At 38.8% G+C, this 20,963-nt stretch overlaps 1 protein-coding gene across 4 annotated transcripts in view; it reads left to right on the forward strand.

The window, feature by feature from the left end:
- rev3l (REV3 like, DNA directed polymerase zeta catalytic subunit) overlaps nucleotides 1-20,963 on the forward strand; it is a 77,965-nt gene that overhangs the window by 13,046 nt on the left and 43,956 nt on the right. For all 4 annotated transcript variants that reach the window (XM_042746357.1, XM_042746359.1, XM_042746358.1 and 1 more), the window contains exon 2: nucleotides 19,877-20,066. In XM_042746357.1, coding sequence (XP_042602291.1) covers nucleotides 19,877-20,066 — 190 coding nt within the window. The remainder of the gene's footprint in view (nucleotides 1-19,876; nucleotides 20,067-20,963) is intronic.

Genomic DNA, 20,963 nt, shown 5'->3' on the forward strand with positions numbered 1-20,963 from the left:
GTGTAAGCTCCATCAATGTTTGTGTAAACATGATCCAAAGTTTTGTCTCCTCTGGTGTGGCAGGAAACATGCTGGTGAAATTTGGGGAGCACTGTCTTTAATTTGGTATAATTAAAAGGTATAATTGCTGCTTTATGCAGTGCAAATTTTGTTTGTGATGAAAATAACAGTACGTTTTCATCAGTTATTTTACCTACGGATCGATGCATTTCTTACAGATTTCTGCTCATTCGAAATCAGATAGGCCTAGAGATGAAGTAGCACTGTAAGATTGCATTTGTTTAAATGCATTATTGAGAAAGCGAATGTGTGTGAATAAGGGTTGTAGTACTTGTTTAAATCATACTTTTTGCTGAAAATATTTAGAAGGAACAAACAAATTCCTTGAGAACTAACTTCCCGCTCATTCCAGCAAACAACATTCTCTTCTTTAAAGAGCTTATACAGGAGTTAGAATCGTCATTGAGAAGACATAAACATAGATTAGACATGTAATCAAGTTGTATTAAAAAGGATAAAACAGACACATTGTTGACAACAATTGGACATTACCAAAACATGTGGAGAAAAGTACCTGATGATACAGTGTTACAGATATTGCAGTTATATGTCGATTGCAGTTTCATTTTAAACCTCTTGTAATGGGTTATGTATGCTATATGGATGACTTTGAAATGGATAAGACGATGAGCCAAGTTTTTAGAAGTTAAGATTCGATTAGACCACACCCTCTCCCAGTCGAATGATAAGTCAAAATTTGTTAATTCATGATTCCATGTATGTTTAATAGAAAGAGGCTTTGCAGTGTGATCATTTAGTTTACTACATATTAAAGAAACAGATGGCCAACCAGAGGATGGTGTGATCCAATCCCACATAGGATGAGTGGAAATGGGGGATGCCCAGGGAACTCCATAGGCCTTGAGAGCAGAAGGTAACTGAAAAAAGATTATATGATGATGCTGGTAAACAAAACTTAGTTCTTGAAATGAGCATGAGTCCTTGGTTATCATGTAAGTCACCGCATGTGTTTATGCCCAATGTAGACCAAGAGGGCTGGACAAATGGCAGATTTCCAGATAAAAAATTTAAGTTGTGCCATAAGGGTGTGTGTGTACAAAATTTGAAAGGTCCTCCATCAGATGTTCCACCCTTTTTCAGATCCTAATAGAATTGGCCACAACCAGAGACAAATTTATATTTATCATTTTTATTTCCTGTGCCAGCAAATCCGATATCTTGGAGCCTATGTGGTTTAACCTTGTCAGTTTCGATTACTCTCCATGAAGCTTTAGATCTCCTGAAAGTATAGGATGCTGCAACGTGGCAAGTTTTATTCTGGGTCGTTTACCATTCCAGATAAACTGGGAAAGTATGGAATTGATCTTCTTAAAGTAACCTGGAGGAGGGGAAAGCGGCAACAAAGAAAAAAGAAAATTAAGCCGAGGTAACACATTAATTTTGACGGTGGAGATTTTGCCTGACTTTGAGATTATTCTATCTTTGAGTATTACTTCTGATCTTGACTGAAAATTTATTACAATTGTTTCTGGCAATTTTATGAATGTCTTTTATACAGGTCCTTCTCAAAAAATTAGCATATTGTGATAAAAGTTCATTATTTTCCATAATGTAATGATAAAAATTTAACTTTCATATATTTTAGATTCATTGCACACCAAACGTGCAAATATTTCAGGTCTTTTATTGTTTTAATACTGATGATTTTGGCATACAGCTCATGAAAACCCAAAATTCCTATCTCAAAAAATTAGCATTATTTCATCATCCGACCAATAAAGAAAAGTGTTTTTTTAATACAAAAAAAGTCAACCTTCAAATAATTATGTTCAGTTATGCACTCAATATTTGGTCGGGAATCCTTTTGCAGAAATGACTGCTTCAATGCGGCGTGGCATGGAGGCAATCAGCCTGTGGCACTGCTGAGGTGTTATGGAGGCCCAGGGTGCTTCGATAGCGGCCTTAAGCTTATCCAGAGTGTTGGGTCTTGCGTCTCTCAACTTCCTCTTCACAATATCCCACAGATTCTCTATGGGGGTTCAGGTCAGGAGAGTTGGCAGGCCAATTGAGCACAGTAAATACCATGGTCAGTAAACCATTTACCAGTGGTTTTGGCACTGCGAGCAGGTGCCGTAGGTCGTGCTGAAAAACAAAATCTTCATCTCCATAAAGCTTTTCAGCAGATGGAAGCATGAAGTGCTCCAAAATCTCCTGATAGCTAATTGCATTGACCCTGCCCTTGATAAAACACAGTGGACCAACACCAGCAGCTGACATGGCACCCCAGACCATCACGACTGTGGGTATTTGACACTGGACTTCAGGCATTTTGGCATTTCCTTCTCCCCAGTCTTCCTCCAGACTCTGGCACCCTTGATTTCCGAATGACATGCAAAAATTTGCTTTCATCCGAAAAAAGTACTTTGGACCACTGAGCAAACAGTGCAGTGCTGCTTCTCTGTAGCCCAGGTCAGGCGCTTCTGGCGCTGTTTCTGGTTCAAAAGCACACGCCTGTGCACGGTGGCTCTGGATGTTTCTACTCCAGACTCAGTCCACTGCTTCCGCAGGTCCCCCAAGGTCTGGAATCGGTCCTTCTCCACAATCTTCCTCAGGGTCCGGTCACCTCCTTCTCGTTGTGCAGCGGTTTTTTGCCAAACTTTTTCCTTCCCACAGACTTCCCACTGAGGTGCCTTGATACAGCACTCTGGGAACAGCCTATTCGTTCAGAAATTTCTTTCTGTGTCTTACCCTCTCGCTTGAGGGTGTCAATGATGGCCTTCTGGACAGCAGTCAGGTCGGCAGTCTTACCATGATTGCGGTTTTGAGTAATGAATCAGGCTGGGAGTTTTTAAAAGCCTCAGGAATCTTTTGCAGGTGTTTAGAGTTAATTAGTTGATTCAGATGATTAGGTTAATAGCTCGTTTAGAGAACCTTAGAGAACCTTTTCATGATATGCTAATTTTTTGAGATAGGAATTTTGGGTATTCATGAGCTGGTATGCCAAAATCATCAGTATTAAAACAATAAAAGACCTGAAATATTTCAGTTGGTGTGCAATGAATCTAAAATATATGAAAGTTTAATTTTATCATTACATTATGGAAAATAATGAACTTTTATCACAATATGCTAATTTTTTGAGAAGGACCTGTATATGGTAATACCCAAAATAAATGAAAGAATCTTTAATAGGAATGAATGAGGGGATAGGAGAGTTAACTTTAAAATTGTTAATTGACATTAAAGCAGATTTGGACCAATTTATCTTGTACCCTGATAAACTACTTAAGTGGTCAAATTCCTTAATTATACTGGTTATTGACATCAAAATTATCTAAATGTAAGATAATGTCATCAGCGTACAACCAAATAATATGATTATGGTCATGAATCTTAATCGGTGGAACGTCAGATTTCCTAATAGCTTGTGCTATTGGTTCAAGGGAGAAACAAAACAATAAAGGGAAAAGTGGACATCCTGCCTCGTTCCACGCTGTAAAGGGAATGGAGGGGGAGATAATATTACCAGTTAAGACTTATGCCTCAGGTGTGTGGTAGAGTGTCTTAATCATAGAAATGTAAAGTTCACCGAAACCAAAATATTGCAGAACTGCCCACATATAGTTCCACTTTTTCTGCATCAAGTGTAAAAAACACACTATTTTATTAACATTATTTCTACGTTAAGACTAGAATACTTATGGCAAACATTTGTAGATTCATTCTAATAATATCCAATTGCAAATACACTCACAATAGTATAGTAAAAAAATAGTTATTTGTGATTTGACCAGTGTTGTGGTATAGTGTAATGAGAATGCAGCAACGAGACAGGGACTCCTTTTGGAGGCTGGCTCCATTTATCATTTGAAAACAAGAAAACCATAACGATCTAAACTTGAACTAAAAACACCACTGCCTCCTTTCGTTTCATTTAAACATATTAATAGGCGCAGAAATGTAGTTCAGGGAAATGTGTAGGCCTATATAGCCTACATTACAATGAAACAAAATATTATATCAAACAGTATTGCCTCTTTTTATTTTTATTTTAACATATTAACAGATTGATTGAATAAAGACCAAAGATTACCCATTAGATTTACCCAAAACAAATTATATTTAATGTTTAACCACTAAAGAGACATTAGCAAAGCAGTTAGACTGAATTTTCAGTCGTTTTAAGCACAGAGCCGGGCGCGAGTTGACACAGGTTGCGCACATGCGTCAAGCCTCGTCCATGTTGACAGATACGCTTGTGGAGACATGCGGTGCGGAGCTGCGTGAGAGTATAAACGAGCATTACAAGACAGGCTGCGTGCATGCGGCAAGTGTAACTTTATACGGCTCCTCCATGAGACGCGGCAGAGAGGAGCGAGTATGAGAAGCATTCAGAGACACCATAGACCAGGGTTCCTCAAATCTTACCCTGGAGGTCCAATGCGCTGCAGAGTTTAGCTCCAACCCTGATCAAACACACCTACCTGTGATTTTTCTAATGATCCTGAAGACACTGATTAGCAAACTCAGGTGTGGTTGATTAGGGTTAGAGCTAAACTCTGCAGGAAAGTGGATCTCGAGGTCCAGATTTGAGGATCCCTGCCATAGACTGTATAAAAACATGGACGTAGTGCCCGACACCACACCCATATACCCCAAAAGAGCTTTTTAAGAACAAAAAAGTGGGCAGAGGCGGCCGTCGCCATCTTGGCAGCGTGTCACCGTGCGTCACTCCCGGATAATCGAACACGGGCACAAAGGCTGAAGCCACGCCCACCTAGCGCGATGGCAGTGTCAGCAGCGGCAATCCACCCTTCCACAACTTTATCCATCCACAACTTTAAGGCTTAATTTAATTTAAACGGATGAGTTATAAAAAAGATTCACCCCCTCACAGCTGTCATGAAGGGGAAAATTAGCTATAGAGACCAAAATCTATTTTTGAACCAGGCTGTAAACATGTTTTTTTTTTGCTGTAAAGTTGGGCATTTTAACATGGGGAGTCTATGGGACTGACTCCCTTTTGCAGCCAGCCTCAAGCGGCCAGTCGATGAATTGCAGTTTTAGTCACTTCCTTGTTGGCTTCATGAGAGAGAGCGGGAGGTTGCCGCTCGAGAGACACAGGCAGTGTGTGCGGTCTTCTGAATAGGCAATAGCAAATATGCATTATAAACTTCTTTCAAATTAGAATCTGTTGGAGAGATAAAATGTGCAAGATAATGTTCATGTACTAATAAAAACATCTAAGAATATATCTTTTATTCTCTAGAACTGAAAGCAGAACCGATAAGGGAGCTCTTGCAAATTAACGTTATCTTTTTTTGTTTGGTGTCTGTCATTTCGAAGCCGAAGTACTCTCATATTACACAAGTTTTTCTTTAGTATTAATTTGCCTAACTATCAATCTGACCCTGTAGACGCCATAATCACACACACACACTCTCTCTTTCCCTCCACATGTGTTCTGTGTCCCTGTTAATTAATTATTCAATCACCTGTGTTTCCCCAATTATCCTGTCTTTATAAGCCCTAGTCCTTTCAGTTTGTGTTTGTCGGTTCTTGAATGTCTTCTATGTGCTCTGTGTTCCCCATTTGGATTATTAAAGACTCTCGTTTCTTGAGTTCCTTGTCTCCTCGTTCCTGGCTTCCTTGACTCCTCGTGTAGTGTGACAGAAGAACCGACCTAAAAACAGTTACCTCCATTTGTCTCCCCTCCATTTGTTTTCCATTTCTTCTTCGTTTTTTCTTTCCGTTGTGTTGTTCCATGGATCCCCTTCTTCGCCCGGAATACCTGGATGCTGGAGCAGGGGGAGAAATCGCTCGGGTCCCACACCAGACTGTTCTTGGTATTGGCAAGCCTCACCAACTACCTGGATGACGCGCTCTGTGCGTTCTACAACGCCAGTTTGAACATTGCGTACAGAGCACCGTCGTCCGAGGACAGTCCCCGAACAAATTTCGCCACCATTGTGGAGTGCACTACTACCTACCCAGTGCCACTACCGACCCAGAGCCCAGTCCACCATCTCCCTGCTGTGCCGAGCTTCAGCCTGAGCCCACCGATGACGGAGAGCCAATTCCTGCTGCAATCTGCGAGCCAGCGAAATACTGAGCGACTGAGTGGAGGATTGACCCGGACTGAGTGCCCAAGCCATCAGACCAGGTGCGAGAGCCGGCTACAGAGCCCACCACTACGGATAACCCCCTATCTCACCATAGCCCACCACACCACCCTGACCCACCCTAACCCCCCCAACCCCCGTCACCCCACTGGCCCCTGTTGAGGGAGTGTTCTGTGTGATGATGCTGGATGTGTTACTGCCGACCCGTAATGCCTGAGGTCTACCAGTCAGAAAGTCCAACAGCCAGTTTCACAGCGAAGTGTTGAGCCCCAGCTAGACCAGTTTGTGAATGAGCTGTTGAGGGATGATTGTGTTGAATGCTGAACTGAAGTCTGTGAACAGCATTCTGACATATGATTCTTTTTTTGTCCAGATGTGTGAGTGCTGGGTGGAGGGTAATGGCGATGGCATCATCGGTCGAGCGGTTGGACCGATATGCAAACTGGAAGGGGTTCAGGGAGGGGGGAGGGCAGACTTGATGTGGTGCATGACTTAGCTGTTCAAAGCACTTCATGAGAATAGGGGTAAGTGCAATTGGAAGGTAGTAATTGAAGCAGGATGGAGACGGTTTCTTTGGGACTGGAATGATGGTGGTAGCTTTGAAGCATGTGGGAACAGCAGCCTGACTAAGCAAGATGTTGAAAATGTCTGTGAAGACATCAGTGAGTTCCACTGCAGTCTCTCAGTACACGCCCAGGAATGTTGTCAGGACCCGGAGCTTTGCATGCATTGATCCTGCTAAAGGATCTCCTCACGTTGTCTGGGGTCAGCGTCATCACCTGGTCACCAGGAGGAGGTGGAGTCTTCTGTGCTGTGGTGCTGTTTTGTTCCTCAAGCAAGCAAAGAAGGCGTTCAGCTCGTTCAGCAGGGAGATGGTGCTGTCACAGGTCCGCAGTGGGTGCTTGTAGTCCATAATGGTCTGTATTCCCTGCGACAGGGTCCGAGTGTCTCTGCTGTCACTGAATCGATGGGCTATCCTCCTGGAGTACTGTCTCTTAGCCTCTCTGATGCCGCGGGATAGGTTGGTTCTGGGAATCAAAAACTAACGTTCTAGGAACGTTAAGAAAACTTTCCTGGCTAACCAAAAACAAACCATAAAAAATAACGTTCTGGGAACCAAAACCTAACATTCTGGGAACCAAAAATTGTTAGCTGGGTAGTCGTGAGATGCATAAGAAATCTTTAGATGCACCCATAACAACAAAAGACAATACTTTATTGAACCTTTTCTGATAAGAAGTGCACACCAAAAACAAAAACATTTTACAAAAATATCTGCCCACCACACCACTCGTTTTATCACATTTAACCACAGTTATCGTCATTATTTTTTTTTTATCTGGCAGTGGCAGTTGGTATGCGATAACATTTCTAATTTGAGGCTGCATTATGTCGATTCTGGTACCCAAATCAAAACAAGCACCTTATGTTGCAATATCTGTGCTGGTTTGAATTGGCCGCCTCCAGTTTTCCCTTTGTTTTGCCTCCAGCTAGCTCTGTGACATAATTGTGACGTCGGCCCTAAAACTGGGTCTATAACATAGGGCTCAGTTTGACAGAAAATGCATAAATCAATGCATTCATTATCAATAAAATCAATAATCAAGCCCCAATCAAGAATCAATAAAAAAGCCCTAATGAGGCTTTTTTAAATCCGGTAGGAAACAGGGGCCAGATTAAAAAAACATTGTTAAGAAGAAATTACTTCTTAATTGCCATTTTCTTCTTATTTTTTAACTTTTAGAAAAAAGTTACGAATATTTTGTATCCCCAAAAGTTCATCTTAAGAATCAGGGTTTCCCATACATTGATTTATTTGTGACGGGCCGCCACAATATTAAAACTTACCACCACAAATAGATTTCCAAAAGGCTTTGACTTCGTTGATTAAACATGAGCACTATAAGTTACAAAATCAAAAACTGCCGCGGTTGTTTTTATATCACTGTATTTCAGAAGGAAAACCGACTGTTTTCAGAAAATTTTCGATGTCATTTTCATTCCATCTTGCGAGTAATGCCTGATAAATCAGCGTTTATGAGCTCAACACTGCTTTGTATACAGCTGTTACCGGAGAAACCTCCATCTCTCCTATTCTAATAGCGACTCCGGCTGGCAGAAAAATAATCTGCATATTTATGTATGGGGGCGGTGGAGTGCCGCCACAAATAGAGTGCAAGGCTGTGGGAAACACTGAGAATATGCTTATCTTTTTTCTTAAGATTGTTCTTAAGACAAAACCTAAGAAGAATTCAAATTCTTGAAAAGAATCTTCTTAAAATCGTAAATAACTTCTTAAATTTAGGACAGCCCCAGACTTGTCTTAAATCCCAAACAGTAAGAATTATTTAATGAATTTATTGGGTTATTTCAAATTAATTTGTTATATTTAAGCATTACAACAACAACTACATATCCCTAGTCCTACTATGTATTATGTGCACGAGTTTTCTGAAGTGACAGTGATGACTGTTAATGTAAACATTATCGGTCATGATTAGCCTATGTGTGACGCTACTTTTTGCTGACTTCAAAACTCAGTAGCAACTCTATAACGAGTCCGATAGGGAGCTTTAATTGAACGCTTTTAATTTTATCTTATACATACGACATAATCTTTGGCAGTATGAGAGCACAAAAACAGCACAAAAATGAATGAAACATATTGCTGCAGCTTGAGACTGGCTATTTTAAAAGTAACTGTTCAAAAACACGCCGCATTAAAAACATGGAGTGCCAATCAAAATCACGACGAAAATAGTTTGTGTGCTTATTATGATTATTAGGGTAATCTAAATCTACAGGAAGTGCAAAAAGACAAAGTGTGAATTTTTCAGTGTGTCATGTAGCCTATTCATTCAGACAATGGTTATATTCCATTAACGGTTATATTCTTCTTAAAAAAAAAAATCAACATGGTGTTAAGAATATATTTGAGAACTTAAGAATTTTTCAAGAATTGCACTTAAGAACATTCTTACGAACTTCATGGAATTTATCTTAGGAAATTTCTTAATTTATTTCTTAAGAAGATTTTTGTGAATCTGGCCCCAGGTTATTAACACAGCATTTTCAATGCTTCCAATTTAGGTTTTTATGGCTGCAGCACATTGTTTAATTGCCGCCAACTTGCAACTTGTGGTGTTGAAATACTTTAAGGAACATGGCAGTGGGCAGGATTACAAAGGTGATCTCAAAAACAAAAAGGCATTCCAGCCTGGGTGGACATTTCAGTGTAGAATTTAATGGCTGTAGCATTGTATTCAGACCGATATTTCATCTCGACTTCCTAAATCTCCAAATATATTATGGTAATCTTATTTATCAAGATAATGCCTCTATTATTACTAACAAACAATAATATCAGTCTTTAAGGGAAGAAGTCACTCAACAGTAGTTTCTCAGGGTTTTTAATACAATGCCCAAATGGCTTCACATCATCTCTGCACCGAAACTGATTGCAAGATATGAAAAGCAAGGACAAAACAAGTGTAAGATACAAAAGACAACTCAATTTAGTACTTGTACAATCTCTTTTAGAACAGTGCTGTAGCTGGACTGGTTGCCTAGCAACTACAGCTGCTCATATGTTGCTGGGATGTATCTGAGTGAGCTTGTTCTACCTTGTGGATTTTGCTCTGTGTATGTATTCATGTATTTATGGTTCATGAAAATGTCAGTAAAGCAGTCTCTCGCCTAAAGTTCTGTCGTCTTGCAGTAATTCTACACCGTTCAAGGAGCACCCCACTACCGCCTTTGTCTTACATGCTCCAGCTCAGGTTTTGCTGTCTAAAGAACAGATGAGTGACCCTGAGGCTTGTTTTATTTAGGATTAAGCTCCAGGGTCAGTGTTGAGAACTAGAGCCGAGAGCAGAGATACTTTATTTGCCGATACTTAAAAAAAGTATATGATACGATTACAATGCAGTTTGATTCCATGATATATTATGTAATTTTTACACAACTAACTACACTTTTATTAACTCACAAATGCAACCAAAATATAAAACATTAACATTTATCTGAAATTCTGTTAATTTAATTAAGTATTCACACGCTGTCTGAGATGCCCGCTGTTTTGTGTGTGTGTGCACAGAAAACTTCTCACACAGTGCTCAACAGTTCAGTCAACTGTCTTGGTCGTCTTTTATACTTGCACTGGGCCATCGTTCGATCCTTATTATTGAGCCTAAACAGATAAGTTTAAATGAGAATGCACGCCTTGCAGTGCTCCAAACTGCGACTAAAACAGTCGCATTTGCGACCATAAATATTAATTTGCGAGTGACGTTTTTGCTGAGGTCGCCACTGGCGACTACCCGCTGAAAGCTCCTCAGGATTTAACCGCTAAAAAAGTTCACACAGACACAAAAATTGATAAAATCTAGAACAACCCCGTCATCGATAGAGGTGGGCAGATCGATACTAATATTGATAATATCGAGACCAACGTTGGTATCGGTATTGATCGATACCAACGTGAAAATATCGATACTTAAGTTTCAGTTTCCCTCGTTTTGCGACCTGGCCGTGTTTGTCAAAATGCTGCTGCTGTCACAGAGCAGAGCAAGCTCTCAAGAGTGCTGCTCGTGCTCGACACTGCTCTCCTCCCCCTCTCCTTGTACCGTCACGTGACTCACCACTAGCGCTACCACCAGCAGTCAGGCGCGCGCGCCGCTCAGCCGCGCATTTCTAACAGCAGTCAGTCAGAGGCGGAGAATGGCAGCAGAGAGAAAGAGGAGCATTTTTTGTTAACATGCTACTTGAAAAGAGAATTTGTTTTTACATTTCGTATATTTGTGAAGTAATCATTTTGTAACTTTGTTTATTTAAATAAAACAGAAGTAACCAAAAGTTGTTTCTGAACAAAAGCTTTTGTAGTACTGATTAATAACCCAAAAAAAAGTCATGAAAATTCATTTAGATTTAGGTTGAAGATGCATCCACCTTAATTATTAAAAAGTATCGGTATTGGTATCGGTATCGGCGATACTGGCCCTGTATTTACTTGGTATCGGATCGATACCAAATCTAGCGGTATCGCACACCTCTAGTCTGTGATAAAACTAACTCGGGCACACAATACACCGAGTGTGCAGGGGCGCGGGAAGATGTTTTAGGTTGGGGGTGCTGTGCACGCGGGGTGGGGGGGGCTTGGGGGTTATAGCAGGTATTTTAGTGATATGCTATTTAAACTGCAAATAGCTCAATTCTATTTATACACATAGGCATAGCTTGACGCTTGTCAGTCAAACTTTTAAATACATTTTACCATTTCTATAGTAAATGTACAAAGTCACAATCCATGTAAGTTACCATTAAAAGCGGTTTTACTATGATTAGCGCAGCAGCAAGCGCGAGATACATTGCACGCGAATTACTTGTAAAGGCCGCGCTGTCTATTTATGCTTCACTAGCAATAAACAGGTTGAATAGAATGCACCATAAACATGTTCGCCAACAGAATCGCAAAGTAGATTTTAAGCAAATCAATGAGTGAATTACCCACTGCTTTAAACCGATATCTTTTGGACATTATTCCAGTTAAACGCACAGGAACACAAACACATAACGTTAAATCTTACTGAAAATGGCCGATTAAGCAGTTTATATTCTGAAATATATTTATAGGTTGTGTTCTGTGTGCATTAAATTACATTTGGATGTAAATGGTCATTTTTTCTGACATAAATTTAAAAAACTTAACTGCTAAGGGAGAGTCTAATGTATCACCTTTATGAGGCTGTCCGGGTCTGGAGTCGGGCATCTAGCTTCATCTGTCTTTATTTTGGTTAGGTACAGATTCCTCTGCAGTTTTTGTATGTTGTAAAAAAAAAGTTATCTGCACCTCAGCATTGTAATACATTATAAACCAGTTGAGTTTAAATTTTAATTTAAATTATTAAATGGATGCCACCTTATTGGGAAGAAAGCCCTCCATAATCCTACCCAATACTTAATTTTCAACTTGTTGATGCTTTTCCGATGTGATTTGAAGTTTGAAAAGGGAGGAAAAAAGTTCGCCAAAAGGCAGATTCGAACCCAGTTCGATCGCGTCAAAATAGATAGAATGACACACGCTTTACTATCTACACCACTGAATTTAACAATTGGCAGCCGCCTTATATAATCTTGACTAGCACAATCTGCCACAAATACCAGCTACTTGCATTTTTTAAAATGTAAAATAGACGCCGATTTTTTTTCTTTTTTTCCCCAACAGTTAAACAGTTGCCCACAAAAAACAGGGGGTGCTGCAGCACCCCCACTTCCCGCGCCTATGCGAGTGTGGACCTGCCGCGTGTACAACAGCTTTCAGCCGTGATCGGCCCATAGGGGAAAAGCCGTCTGTCAGCCAGAAGTGTTTTGTAGAGTCTGTCCCATTATCTTCTCACCAATGCCGAGACTGAACCGACAGAGACGCATTTCAGCCAGAATCAGCCCGAGTGTTATTGCTATCTGGGTATATATTTACATGTTATAACTTAAGAATTTGAATGTAATGCCTTTTTTCCTAATTGTTTTGCGATCAAATCTTTTGTTATGTTCACGTATTAAACTGAGACAATGCGCATCAAAGTTTTAGTGGAAAAAGAGAGTTTCAGACAGTCCTCTTCTCTGCCTCACATCAGACGCACACAGTCTGATAAACGCAGCTCCGCTGTGCAGCGAGAGAGAAATGACGGAGACGTAAGAAGGGAAAGTGCAGAAAATATGAGAAGGGTCTGGCTGCAGACTTGCACTTGCACTCTCAGACTTGCATTCTCAGACTTGCACTCTCAGACACTTGCACTTCCGGTAGTGACATCAGTCTTTTTTATTTTGTTCTATTTATTGATTACTTTCTGTTTGAATCTCTCAACATTTTACAACAGTAGCCAGGTGGTGAAGACAAGAAAAAAGAAACTAAATTACGAAGTCACATGCAATCATCACTTGCACTCTCAGCTACCTGCGTCGTCACTTGCAATCGACACAAATCATGTGTGTTGCCAATGGAGACAAGAAGCTGTGGTGATTGAACGATTAAAACTAATTTAATACCATAACGTACAGGGTCCTGCAAGAAAAAGACAAGACCTGCAAATCCGCGGCCACAAAACAGCAGAATATGAACGCAATGCACAAAGTCTCTCATTAAGCGTTTCATTTCCTCCCGTAGAAAATCATTATAAATAAAACACATAATGTAGCTTAATGGACAAAGACAATGAAATAAAAGAACTGTAGACAGTTATTCTAAATGGAAAAATGCTTAACGCGAAACTTTACATGTTGCATTTATTCTGGGCTCACCTGATTGCCTGTACATATATTTTAATAATGAAGAGGAGCATATTGAGTTTCTTCTTTATAATCTTAGTCTATTATTATGCCACATTATGTCATGTTTTGTGCATGTTTTGCCATGTTTTATACATTATTCATTATATTAATAAACTATATTGAATTTTGTATTTGAATAGCATCTTAATACATTAAGCCATATTAAGTGTTTATGTTTTCTACGGGAGGAAAACGCTCAATGAGAGACTTTGCGCATTGCATTCATATTCTGCTGTTTTGAGGCCGTGGATTTGCGGGTCTTGTTTTTTTTCTTGGAGGACCCCTGTACGTTACGGTACTAATTTAGTTTTAATCATTCAATCACCACAGCTTCTTGTCTCCATTGGCAACATGCACGATTTCTGTTGATTGCAAGTGACGACGCAGGTAGCTGAGAGTGCAAGTGATGATTGCAAGTGACTTCGTAATTTAGTTTCTTTTTTCTTGCCTTCAACACCTGGCTGCTGTTGTAAAATGTTGAGAGATTCAAACAAAAAATAATAAATAAATAGAACAAAATATAGAATAAAGACTGCAAGTGATGTCACTACCGGAAGTGCAAGTGTCTGAGAGTGCAGTTCTGAGAATGCAAGTCTGAGAGTGCAAGTGCAAGTCTGCAGCCAGACCCTTTTGGAAAATACAGCGTCTATTTCGTGCACAACTTGAACAAACTACAACAGGTAAAGCTGTCAGCTGTGTGGATATTGGCAATATCGTTAACAATTCTCGTTTATAATAATTGCTAATATGGCTTCTTCTAAACATCTTGGTCTGTGTTCTTTTAATGCGTGAACTTCATTATTTGAAGTGCAACTGCCGTCCAGTAATCGCAAAAAGCTCTGTGCTTTGTCACTTCTTAATAAAAAGTACCAGCTTTAAAAATTTTCTGAATTCATAACGAAATTCAAACAATACAGTTTTGGCGCTCCTTAATGCGGCATGCGCGGTCGCTTTAGCGCCTCAGTTCTAGGGCAAGTGAACCCATGTAATCTTTCTCTTTACTAATATAGTAGTGAACATGAATTAACATCAAAAGGTAGGTTATTTTATAAGAGATCCTACAGTACAACTTACTGAAATGTCTCGTGTAAAAGCTCATTCAGTGTTTCAAACTGCAGAAAACCTGTAAAGCTTGTAAACACTGCAACGTAATATACATTTACCTCAGAATAACCATTCAGTATCAATAAGCTCATCAGTCAGCTAGAAAATAAAGGTGCTTAAAAGGTTCTTCACAGAACCATTTTTGGTTCCACAAAGAAGCATTCAGTCAAAGGCTATTTAAAGAACCATCTCTTTCTTTATAATCTGGAGAACCATCTTTCGCCACAAAGAATCTTTTGTGAAACACAAAGGTTCTTCAGATGTTAAAGGTTCTTTATGAAACCATTTAGAAAAAAAAGGTTCTTCTATTTCATCATGAAGCACCTTTATTTTTAAGAGTGTATGACAACATTTCCAGGATGCACTGAGGAGGAGCCCAAGCTACACTCAGTGGCCAAGTGATGCTTATGCTCCATGATACTGGTACAGATTCTGTGTAATGAACAATTCTTTGTGACTGTAGATTTCAAGCTGGAAAAGACATTTTAGTTCCCACTTTAAGTGAACCTTAGTTCCCAGGTCATCTACAAGATGGATTAAAATGCTGATAAAGTCAAGAAAAGATGAGACATAAACACCATGACAGTATGATTGAAAATGTTGAAATATAAATAAATAAATAATAATAATCGTAAAATAAATAAAACACGTTTATTCTGTGGCACCTAAAAAAATTATTTGGCTCCTAAGTTTTTTTCTTATAGGAGCCAATGGCTCCTTACTCGATTTTTTTTGTTTGGAGCCCTGCCTTGGTGGTAATGCAGGAAGGGTTGCAATCATGCTATGATGGATATTAAGTTTACTAAGTTTTCTACATGCACCAATGAGCCTATTTGCTTATGCTCACAGCTTTAAATCTGTCATTGATGGCCAATTGAAGCATGTGTATACAATAAGGTACATATTCGCAGTTCACATCTTTGTTTGCAGCTACCATATTAATAGCAATGCCAGGCATGCAAGTGACCAATTTACTGTCCAGGCCCGTTGTTCTACAGATGTTATCAAATGGCCTGCCTGGCTGGCAGCGGAGTGTCACTCTTCCAATGCTCAGGTTTGCAGGACATAACTGTTCACCTTACCATCAGCAGTAAAATGACACCTTATAGTGACATAGGACTCTGTAGTTAATGCTGTTCAACCGTTAAACACAATGGAGATTAAGGCTGAAATGATTATTCGACTTTATCAACAACGTTGACAAAAAAAAAACAATTGTCAGCAAATATTTTTGTTTTTGAGTACTTGCCCTATGTAAGGGCCTGCAATAATGTGGTTTGACTAGTGTTGGACTGCAGCTCAAGACCGTAATTCACCTCGCCAGTGGTGATAAAATGGCAGTTCAGAAAGCATCTGATCATAGCGAAGTGGATATTTTTGTACAAGCACTGCAGTCGGCAATCCAGTAACGACACTTTTATTTGTATAGTACCCTATACAATGATTGATTTAAATCAAGCAGCTTTAGAAAATTAAACATGGAAAAAACAATGTCACTTTCAGTTAAAGTGTTTTCACACTTGGTCTGAATCTGAGTTTGATTGCTCCTTCTGACCTCACTGGACTTCGTTCATATTATTTTATTTTGGTCCGAACCGCGATTCGCTTGCGTCATCATGCCAGCAGCTGTTTACCCTGCTGCATAGTAATGACGGCGTGGCAAAATGCATAGCATTGCTCTCTTTACTTTGTTTTTGAACTATTGGTTTTGTTTCCAAAGCTGCAGTACATAACGGAACTTACGTCAGTCTTATGAGTACTACAAATGTTCTAAAGAACGTTAAAGGCAAACAAATGTATATTAGTACTCTGCTTGCAGCATCTCACGCTCATCAGGAAAGTGAGTGAAATGCACGCAAACATTTTTTCTTTTTTCCCCAAATAAAACTTGGTTCACTTCTGCAATTTGGTACTGTTGTGTTCACATTAGCAGTAGGGCTGGGCGATATATCGCATGCGATTGTCACGCGCATTTTGTCAGCAAAGCCGGTTCCCTGATTAGCGCTAAATCTCCATCACCTGCTTTCAAATGGAGCGGCATTTAATAGACAGAGCCGTAGATCACTTACAAGCTACGCAATATTGTGTTCATTATCGCACATGAATCGCCTTCGATAATGAACGCGATATTGCGTAGCTTGTCAGTGATCTACGGCTCTGTCTATTAAATGCCGCTCCATTTGAAAGCAGGTGATGGAGATTTAGCGCCAATCAGGAAACCGGCTTTACTGACGAAATGCGCGTGACAATCGCATGCGATATATCGCCCAGCCCTAATTAGCAGTAAACCGTATTGGAGTTCACTTGAACCATACTCTATACCACACCTTTTGTGCACTTGGGTATGGGTGCACTGAACACATTGCACTTGGGTATGGTTCGTGGGTGCCCATCCAAGTTCAGAAGACAGTGTTCATATCATCCAAACATATCGAATTCTGATGTCAGTCGAACCCGAAGTGCTAGCGTGAAAGCACATGTGGAATTACAACTTAACTTTCTGTTATTAAGCAGCTCTCCAATGTTGAGCTAGCTAATGTTAAATCTTTTTATTAGTGAATGCAAAAACAAAAAAATTACATTAATTACATTACATTAAAGTGATAGTTTGGTTTGCAGAAATTAAAGCGTGGTAATCTAGCTCAGGACTGTTTAGATTTTTATAACAATAAAAGGTGTTTTACAAGAGCTAATGTTGTGTGAAAAATTTATCAAAAAATAAAATGTCTTATATCTTGCCATTATTTTGTTCCATATCCATTTGACTTACAAAAGATATTGGGCAGAATTAGTTATTTTTTCAGTTTAAATGTTTGTGGTTTTTCATACAATTAAATTGTTAATGATAATGTCTCTCTGTCTGACATTTGTGTGCCAAATACAGTATATTTATATTGTAAAAAAATTATCGTATATTAATTGTAGTTATCAAATATTAATACAATTGTTTAGCTAAAGTGATTAAATTGTTAAATAGTTAGAATATGTAAAACTCAATATTTAAACTAATTGTACAAGCTGAATAATTGATCAAAGCTTACTCATTAATCTGTGAAAATCAGATATTAGTCAACTAATCATCTTTTATCAAAATAAACGTTTGTTGCAGACCTAATGAACACAAAGTCTACTGTCTCTAAAGTAGTTTGGAAGCCATGCTTTCAAGTTGAAGCAGGTTTTGGTAATGTTGTAATCTTCCATGATGGAATATCGCAATAATTGACTATTCGTGCACACCCCTTGTTTATTTGTCCACAACACGAGTCAAGTTCCAGGGGTTTTGTTAAATCTACAAATTGAGCTTTTGGATTTTGCATTTTACCAGAATCAAAACCGCATCATGGATAATTAAAGTTTTTGGCACAAGGGAACATCACAGTCCCTTTTATTTTTTCTCTTTTTTTTTCATATAAAACAGATTAAAAAAAAATACTGTTTTTTTTTTACTGCTTAGGGGCCATTTACACGACAACGTTTTCAGCAAATAATGGGAAACTTTTTGTATTTTTCCTGTTTATTTACACGACAACAGTGTTTTGGGGACTGAAAACGCATATTTTGGAAAATGGCTTTCAAAGTGCAAGTTTTCGAAAATGCCACCATTGTCGTTTCCGTGTAAACACCCAATACGGGAATCTTTGAAAATGCTGACGTCATGTGCATGTGTAGAATGTGTTAGGTATGTAGACATGCGCATTATGTGTCGATTTTAAAGGCAAGCGTGAACAAATATACACAATGCCGGAGTACATGGTACTGTTGTTGCTGCTCAAGAGTTTGCTAATGCTTCTTCAGCAAAGTGTGAATTTACTTCACCAATATTACAACCAACAGCGGAGACTCATCATATACACATGGCAACAGGTACTGTTTACTAACAAGGTGACAGCGCCAGATGCTGGCCTGGCATAAGTTATACAGCATTTTTGGCCATTTTTGGGGATATGTGTAAATTCAAATCGTTTTGAAAACGTTGTTGTGTATACGTGAAAATTTGTAAAAACGCAAGGGAATTTTTTTTCCATTTTTGCCTACATTGTTGTCGTGTAAATGTAGCCTTAGACAGGCAAGTTTTATTTAAGCCCAACTTGCCAGTGGTGAATACATGCAGCCAGCTGCAATCTACATGAGACGTGATCAATAGGGGAAGCCGTCTTTCACTATTGTAATGTTGTAACATAGAGAAAAAAAACATTTTACATTTAAGTAACTAGTATATTGTTAGCATTGGACCTTATTCTTGAAACACAAAATGACCAATTAAGTGTCAAGCACCGAAGCAGCCCATATTAAAATATATATACAAACGAGGACAAACGAGGATTATATATATATATATATATATATATATATATATATATATATATATATATATATATATATATATATATATATATATATATATATACAGGTCCTTCTCAAAAAATTAGCATATTGTGATACATATTGTGATGCATACACATTATCCTGGGCCTCCATAACACCTCAGCAGTGCCACAGGCTGATTGCCTCCATGCCACGCCGCATTGAAGCAGTCATTTCTGCAAAAGGATTCCCGACCAAGTATTGAGTGCATAACTGAGCATAATTATTTGAAGGTTGACTTTTTTTTGTATTAAAAACACTTTTCTTTTATTGGTCGGATGAAATATGCTAATTTTTTGAAATAGGAATTTTGGGTTTTCATGAGCTGTATGCCAAAATCATCAGTATTAAAACAATAAAAGACCTGAAATATTTCAGTTGGTGTGCAATGAATCTAAAATATATGAAAGTTTAATTTTTATTATTACATTATGGAAATAATGAACCTTTTTCACAATATGCTAATTTTTTGAGAAGGACCTGTATGTGTATATATATATATATATGTATGTGTGTATATATATATATATATATATATATATATATATATATATATATATATATATATATATATATATAATATATATATATATATATATATATAGGATTGTCACATAATTTTCCTTTCTGAAGTTGGCAACCCTAAGTGTAAGTGCAATAGACATGTCACTTGATCTATTATGTATGATATTTCTTTGAATTCAAAAGCAATAAGCTCAAAATGAAAACATAATGTGCAAGATCAAACGATGTATCAAACAATGATGACATGAGCACAAATCTGTGGCAGCAGAGAGTGTTGTGCTGTCAAACCAAACTACATAAGTACAGCCCCTTATCTGAGAAGAGTGCACAAAATCTCCCAAGCACCTTTTATTTTAAAAAATGTTTGTCACTTGTTTAAGGAGATGCTGATTCTCTTTCTCTTTTGTTTCTAGGCCAGAAGACATGTCTTCATCTGCATGGTGTGTTCCCATACATCTATGTGCCGTATGATGGGTTTGGACAGGATGCAGATCGTTACCTTCGGCAGTTGGCCTACAGTATCGACAGAGCCCTGAACGTCAGCATGGGAAACCCCTCATCTAATGTGCAGCACATCTTTAAAGTGGCTCTGGTGTCTGGCATGTATGTGTAAAAGGCACACAAGGGCACACTAGTGTTTCCTTGGACCACTACTAATTTTAACTAATTTGATTAAGATTTTTATTACATAAGAGATTTATGTATCTGCACAAGCCTGCCTGCACAAACACAGATCAACACCTACTTCATCACTGCCTCTTAGCCCACCCACTGGTGCATTAATGTGTTCAGGCAGAAGAAATACTGGACAGGATCACTGCACTAAAAACATAACCTTTTAAATCTTTTGTTACGAAAGTGGCTGTTTATTTTCAGCCATATGAATGTTCCAGAGCATTATCTGTTTGTTTCACCATGGATTCTTTGGTAAACCAGTCGTAATTTGGTTTGGTTTGCAGTAGGGCTGTGCAATTAATCAAAATCAAATTGAAATCATGATTTGAGACATTGCGATTTGCTAATCGCAAAAGCCTGCGATGTGGACGTGATATTACTCTGTCCCAGAGCATATGCATGACTGCCAGCCTTGAGTGGCAGCCTTACTAACCAATAGAGTGAGCGCACCTCCGTTCTACCCAATCAGCTCTGCTCTAGCCAACTGTGTAAATGCCCACCATTATCACGGACGAGCCATTCACACTTGCCACACTCTCGCAGCCTGTTTCATAACGCTCGGTTATATTCGCACGTGGCCCTACACTGCAAATCTCCACGAGCGCATCTGGCGATATGGATGAGGCTTGATGCACGCGCGCATGTCAATAATGCTGAAATTGGCCAATAATGACACTAATAATGATTAGGTCTAATGTCTCTGGACGTTTCTTATTACTACAATATATTTTTACATTTGTATTGCCAAAACGACTGCAGCGTTGCCGCGTACAATTGAAAACCGTACAAATCAGCACATTAAGAACAGAAGTTTTTCTCTTTGGC

Source organism: Cyprinus carpio, chromosome B20, assembly GCF_018340385.1.
Source record: "Cyprinus carpio isolate SPL01 chromosome B20, ASM1834038v1, whole genome shotgun sequence".
NCBI lineage: Eukaryota > Metazoa > Chordata > Actinopteri > Cypriniformes > Cyprinidae > Cyprinus > Cyprinus carpio.